Genomic DNA, 7,254 nt, shown 5'->3' with positions numbered 1-7,254 from the left:
GGAATAGAAATTAGATGTTACTGATGCAAAATAAAAAATTATATGACACTTTTATAAGCTCTTAGAGATGCATAACTGCTAATAATAGGTCATTTTGGCCAGTTGCTATGTGGTTGTCAGGCAACATAATGACATCATTACACATAATTCAGCCTTTTTGGATAGAAATTAGATGTTACTGATGCAAAATAAAAATTATATGACACTTTTATAAGGTGTTATAGGTGCATAAATGCCAGTAATGGGTCATTTTAGCCATCATGTTGCCAAGCTAAGTGGTTGCTTGGCAACATGATGACCTCATGATATCTGATATAAATGTGGACCTCCACGTTTGGTTGCTCAACTCTTAAAGGTATGGCAAATACTTCTTGATGATTTGACACACACAGTGCAACGAGTTAACTGTCAAACGGGTGATTAATAGCAACAGTGGTCACGTCCAGTTGTGCACGTTCATGGACACTAACAGAAACACCACCACACCTTGAAAACTGAGCCCAGTTCTTACAGCTGTTTCTCCTGATCAAAGTGGCCCATCAGCACCGTTCTATATTTGACTACATCCTGGGTTACACACATGAGGAAGGGGGAAGAGGAGGAGGAGGGATGAACTTGGACGGCACTAGAAGACAGACAAGGGTTAGCAGCTCGGGGACACTTTGATGAAAGACCAGCCTGGGTGGGAACAATGCCTGAGTCAGGACCCTGTGATGGTTCCCCTTCCTGCGGCTATTGTAAACACTCCCTCCACTGGACCCTGGCTGAGTTGTTAAGCTGGCAGCTGGGTACCAAACAGCGCTGTGTCACATGAGAGGCCCGGCTGGAGTCACAGTGGCCCAGGATACTATTCTTAGCTGTAGGAATGTACACAGTGGCCTCATGGCAATCTCCACAGCGCCTAACTGGAAACCCTTCCCTGAGTCACTACCCATTTTCTCTCTGAGTAATGCTTAAACTGTCTTTCATTTGGAATTAATCCTTTTTTTCTGTCAAGACTGACGACTTTGGATAATATTGGTCCTCCGAGGACAGGAGGTAAGGGCTGAGCTAACCACAGATACTGCTGATGAACTGGAATCATCTTGTTCACACAGATGTTTGTCTCAAACTCCTCAGTTTAACTCCAGTTTTATTATTAAATCTTCAAATGTGAAATTTCTTTTGTATTAGCATAACTCTTAGTTAAGAATCTATATTTTCTGGTTAAAACGTTTCCTCTTGTTTATTGGGCATTTAAAGGAGTGAGTCATTGCATTTTATGACATTTCTTTATTTAGACTGGAAATGTTTCTCAAAAATATGATGCCATGCTATAAACTGTCTGTTAAAAGTGTAATAATTTAAGCTGCGTACATGATCAATTCATCACCATCACCACTGTTGACTAAGTGATTAAGGTGCAGATGGATTATTTTTAAATTCAGATGCAGTTTATCATGAGAGGTTCTGCAGCTCCACCAGCAGCTCTTGTTTGAAGTCTGAGTTAAAACTCCCAGTCGTGAAATGCCACTCACAGCTATTGGCATTTAATAATATACAATAATGATTAGTGGTCTAAATATATCAGACAGGCTGGACCATGTAAGTGGGAGTAAATCGGTAGCTGGCACGGAGATGATTTGAAGACTTAATGTTGCTAATAGCCCAATGAAATTCATGCTCTTTAAACAATAGGATCACCACAAACCCTCCAGCCAGAGAGAGACACACTGGGACTAAGAGAGAAAACATGACATATAGAAAAAAATAACAAGAGAGACTGTGAGGCCAGTCCAGAGAGAGATGGGTTGCAGAGACAAACACAGATGGTCCGCTGATACAGTTCTGTTTATGTTAGTGATGATGGGCAGCTTGATTACTGAAATAAGCCCTAATGGCACACGAATCCTGTGAGATCATTTAGACAGGATTTGGAACAGAAATCTGTGTCAGTCATTCACATTAAAGACAGCTGCTACGTGGGAGGTTTAAGAGTTTGAGAGGAGACGAATAAGTGAAAGGCTTTGTTATGAACCAGATCACACGGTTTTCGAAGCATGCATGATTAAGTTGTTGCAAATACAAATTTATTAAAATCACACTTGTGAATCTAATTGGTGCACTTTGTGGAGCTCATGAATAAAGAATATTAGAGAGGAGGATGGATGGAGAACGGTTAGTAAATCAGGAAGGAGAGGATTAGAAAGGAGGAAATGAGGGCAGCTATCACGGTCCTGGAGAGTGAGAGGATGACTGAGCAATGGAGAAGAAGTGTACTGGTACTGATTTTCAAGAACAAGGGTTACAGAGGGATGAAGCTGATGAGACGGACTATGAAGATCGAGGAAAGACTTGTTGGAGCTAGGATAAGAAGAGATGTGAGGATCAGTGAGCAGCAGTATGGCTTCATGCTGAGAAAGAGCTCTACAGATGTGAAGCAGAGGTGTAGAGGTCGGAAGGAGTTGCACCGCGTCTTTGTGGAGCTAAAGAAAGCATATGAAAGGAGCAGCAGACATGTATGAGGTCACCGGTGACATGTATGGTAGGAGTGAATGATGGTTTCAAGGTGGGGTGGGATGAGGGGTTGGTTTTGTGTCCCTTCTCGCTTGCAGTGGTGTTGGACAGGTTGACAGATGAGGTCAGTTCATGAGCTATGATGTTTCCAGATGACATTGTGATGTGTAGTGAGAGGAGGGAGCAGGTGGAAAAGAGCCTGGAGAGGTGGAGGTATGCACTGGAGAGAAGAGGAATGAAAGTCAGGAGGAGCAAAACAGAATAATGTGTGTGGCCTCATGACCTTTTACACAGTGAAGCTGTGTAAAAGGTCATGAATGTGGATGAGTTTAAAAACCCGGGGTCAGCCATCCAAAGCAACAGACAGTGCTCAAGAGAGGTGAAGAAGAGTGTGAAGGCGGGGTGGAGTGGGTGGAGACGAGTGTCAGGTGTGATTTGTGACAGAAGAGTGAAGTGAAGGTTTACAAGATGGTAGTGAGACCTGCTGTGATGTTTAGTGTGGAAATGGTGGCACAAACAAAGAGACAGGAGGCTGGGCTGAAGGTGGCAGGGTAAAGATGTCAATATTTTCACTGGGACTGACCAGAAATCAGAGGGACAGCTCAGGTAGAGCAGTTTAGAGACAAAGCTAGAGGTGCAAGGCTGAGATGGTTTGGACACGTGCAGAGGAGGGACATTGGATATATTAGGAATACATGAGGAAAAGAGGAAAAACAAAAATGTTTGATGGATGTAGTGAAGGACATGGTTAGTGTGACAGAGGAGGATGGTACACAGAGAGTAAGATGCAAGCAAATTTTAAAAACTGTGGTCGTCACTAATATTTATGTAGATCATCACATCACACATCATCAGCATAGCCGGTCATCCACTTTCTCCCATTGGAAAACAAAAATACGACATCAGTCACAAAATGATTCCTGCTTTGTCATCCCTTGTGCAGAATGGCCACCAGACCACAAGATGTTTTCTCTTTCAAAGATGCTGAACTTCCCTCTCACCTACTCGCAAAGCTCAACGTCCTCCGGCAGGAGCGCATCCTGACGGACGTCCTGCTCTGCACTGAACACCAGGAGATCCCCTGCCACAGGAACGTCCTGGTGTCCAGCAGCCCGTACTTCCGCGCCATGTTCTGCAGTAACTTTCTGGAGAGCAGCCAGGCCCGCGTGAATCTGAAGGGAATCTCTTCAAATGTGCTCATTGGCATTGTGGACTATGTTTATACGGGCTGCATCACCATCACCATGGACATTGTGCTCCCACTCATGCAGGCAGCTTCCATGCTTCATTACGGAAGCCTCTTTGAAGCCTGCTCTGTGTTCCTCCAGGAGCAGCTGAGCCCGGAAAACTGCCTGAGCATGATCCGACTGTCTGAGATACTTCACTGTGAGAGCTTGAAGGAGAGGGCCAAGGAGATGGCTGTGAGGTCCTTCTCTGACGTGGCCGCTACAGAAGATTTCTGTGAGTTGTCTCTCCCGGAGCTCATGTGTTACCTAGAAGACGACCGACTTTGTGCTGAGGAGGAACAAGTGTTTGAGACCCTGCTGGCGTGGATCCACCATGACCCGTTCTCACGAAGGGGCGCAATCCACGATCTCTTCAAGAAAGTCCGTCTGCGCTACATCCACCCAACTTACCTCTTCCAGTTCATTGCCAATGATCCACTGGTGCAGAGCTCCAGCCTTTGCACTGAGATAATCGAGTCAGTCCGTCGCCTTATGCTTACAGTCAGCGCCAAGTGCAGCCGTGAGCTGAAGCCTCTGTGGACCACACCGAGACGTTATACCTGCAGAGAAACGCTGGTGGTAGTTGGAGGACGCAAAAACAACGAACAGACTTCAAGGGAAGCGTTACTCTATGACGAAAGGACTCAGCGTTGGCAGTGGTTGGCCAAGCTCCCCTTGCGCCTCTACAAAGCTGCTTATGTGTGCATTCACAGTATCCTCTACGTCCTCGGCGGGCTCAGCCTCTGCATGGCATCAGGCGACAGCTCGGTCAGCGCTACAGTTTACACACTCTCCCTCAAAACCAACCAGTGGAGGACTGCCGAGCCCATGCTGGAGCCACGATATGCCCACCAAAGCGTCTCATACCTGCACTTTATTTTTGTGTTAGGAGGCATCGGTGTAGATAAGCGCATCTCTCAGTCAGTAGAGAGGTATAACAGTATGTTTAACCAGTGGGAGGCCATGGCACCCATGCCCACAGCCGTGCTTCATCCAGCTGTTGCAGCCAGTGATCAGAAGATCTATGTTTTTGGAGGGGAGGACGCCATGCAGAACCCAGTCAGGCTGATTCAGGTAAGGAAGGCTTCAGTCAAAGTTAGCATTCAGTGAAGAACAGCCTGCGATGCTCAGGAAATCCAAAAAGGCTGATTGATGGTGTTTGTGCTGTTACACAGGTGTATCACATCGCTCGCAATCTGTGGTCCAAATTAGAGACAAGGACTGTGAAAAATGTTTGTGCTCCCGCCGCCGTCATCGACGACAAGATCTATATCATAGGAGGTAAGGACGCATTTTTACTTTTAAGAAACTGAGAAAAAAATGTTGTTCTCAGCAGCTGTTTTACGCTAAAATATGGACTATATATAATATATTGCCTATAATATAGTTTGACTCATATTTCGACCTGCTTGGTCGACTTTGGGATTTGTTTACTATATGTAATTTACTATGACTTACCAACCATCTAATCTCCAGGGTACACCACGCGAATGATTGCCTACGACACCAAAGCCAACAAATTCTTCAAGTGTGAGAACCTGAAGGAGCGACGAATGCATCACAGTGCTACAGTGATCAACGGCAAGATCTACGTCACAGGTGGACGCATCCTGAATGGCCACGACGTCATCGAGGACTCGGACTGCTTCGAGTGCTACGACCCAAAAACAGACGTTTGGACCTCTAAAGGTTCTCTGCCATACAAGCTGTTCGACCACGGCTCTCTCCCACTAGTCTGCGTTTCCAACAGACCAAACCCACCATGACCCACCATCTAATCACGGCTTGCTCCTTTTTATTGTAATCTCCACCTGCCCTTTGCCATTATTTATTGGCTTCTAACAGAAATGGGAAACCATGTCAGAGTGACACCATTCTTTCACGCAGCTCAGTAAAGCGGCATTTAAGGTCGGGCTGACTTTCATCTGCATCAGAGAAGAAGAGCTCAGCTGGCATGCAGAGGTGTCATTTCTAAGCATCTGGGGCGGAAGTGAACCGAGAACCCCAGAAATGATGAGAGGCAGCTACTCGGACACGTATGTAATCCAAACAGCTCTTTAAAAGCTGTTTCCGCAGATGGATACACTTGTATAAAGCAAACTAAATTGTGTTAATACTGTATTTTCCAAGATATTTGAACACAGCCTGTCACTCTGCAGGGCAGCTGCACTTAACTCTTGACAAAACTGAAACTGGTTAAATAATTTGCACTTTATAGGTCAAAAAATAATACATTCCTTCTTGACCCTGATGTGTATCAGAGGGAACTGATTAATGAGAATAAGGGCTACTGCAAAGTTGTACTTGCTCTGATGTTTGGTGAAGTTTTGCAAAGAAGAACTTTTTTTTCTTTATTCCAGTCTTGGGGGGTTGATTTTCAGTTAAAACCCAACAAAGCTTGTTCTGTTTTTAAGATGTCTGCTTAAAACATGGCAGAACCAGTATGCAAAGATGTGACGTTTTGGATCAGTCCAAGATCTGTGAGCAAATATTTCAGTGGTGGTTTACATTCATATTTCACTGTGCATGCAAATGTCGTTAGATAAAGACAACCTGTGGCCTGCTGTGAGCGGCCATGAGTAAAAAATGTTGTTAGAGATACTTTTTGTGTGTTTACAGGCTACATCAGACTGCAGGGGCAACCTAAAGGTGATCTGGCACAATCACACCAACTGATCTGGAATTCATTTTTTTATTCATTTGGGAAATCATAGTCATACAAAGAAATCCTTACCTGTCAAGACTTTGATTGCCATTACATCCCTCTGTGTCCTGCAGCCCTCTTGTCCCTCATGGAGCATGCATTCAGTGTTTTGCTCCAGCCCTTGGTAGCTCCATTATTGGACAATTTGTGGTATACATCTTAATGTTTGAGACTTTCTCACGAATCAACTGAACAATGCATTGCTGCTACTTGCACATTAAGAGACTTCCTCTTTATTTTTGTATGCGGTATTACTTGTACGATGTGCATAAATGTTGTGTTTATGTACTAAAGAGAGAGTCAAACTTCTTATTTGTTGCATTGATTCTTTCTGCGCATAAAAACAGATCAGCTGTGGCAAAATCGCATCTTAGTTCAGCTTCTCGGTCTTCATTTTGAGCAGGCTCGTAATTTGCCTGCAGACTAGCTGAGTCACGACCCCCTCGTGCATGAGGGAACACCATCAATGCAGAAACATGTTCCGGTTGTCAGGTGACACATTTTCTCTCCGTACATCATTAAACACCAGTGCAAAACCCATTAAAATATTGGGATGTTCCTGGAATGTAGTGAATGCATTTCTTTATGTGAGTGTCAACCTCTTGACCCTTCAGGGCACATTCTCCTCATGCAGAGCGTCTGGTATGAAGGCTTCATATCCGGTTACCACTGCCCCCCTGAGAGGCTCACTGTTTGCAAGGTATATGGCCTACTTAAAACTAGCCCTCCAGCAAAGCTGACCTTAGGGGAAGAGATTTGGGATCAGATTTCACTCTTACGCTTTAATGCTTGTCCATTAGTGTTAGTGGAAATGCTGAAACTTGCCTA

At 44.7% G+C, this 7,254-nt stretch overlaps 1 protein-coding gene across 1 annotated transcript; it reads left to right on the top strand.

Moving 5' to 3' along the window:
• Window positions 1-917: 917 nt before the first annotated feature.
• Window positions 918-6,670, top strand: klhl38a (kelch-like family member 38a). The gene is made up of 4 exons (XM_086280055.1): window positions 918-1,038; window positions 3,440-4,796; window positions 4,898-5,003; window positions 5,199-6,670. Exons 2-4 carry the CDS (start codon window positions 3,441-3,443, stop codon window positions 5,486-5,488), a joined length of 1,752 nt encoding a protein of 583 aa, XP_086136181.1. The 5' UTR covers window positions 918-1,038; window position 3,440; the 3' UTR covers window positions 5,489-6,670.
• The last annotated feature ends 584 nt before the right edge of the window (window positions 6,671-7,254 follow it).

Source organism: Aulonocara sp. 'chitande type north' Nkhata Bay, linkage group LG22 (genome assembly GCF_057382095.1).
Source record: "Aulonocara sp. 'chitande type north' Nkhata Bay isolate Kocher_YH1m ecotype deep benthic linkage group LG22, A_spYH_male_GT1.1, whole genome shotgun sequence".
Lineage (NCBI taxonomy): Eukaryota > Metazoa > Chordata > Actinopteri > Cichliformes > Cichlidae > Aulonocara > Aulonocara sp. 'chitande type north' Nkhata Bay.
Note: the sequence above shows the minus strand (reverse complement) of the source record. Positions and strands in the feature narration are given on the sequence as shown.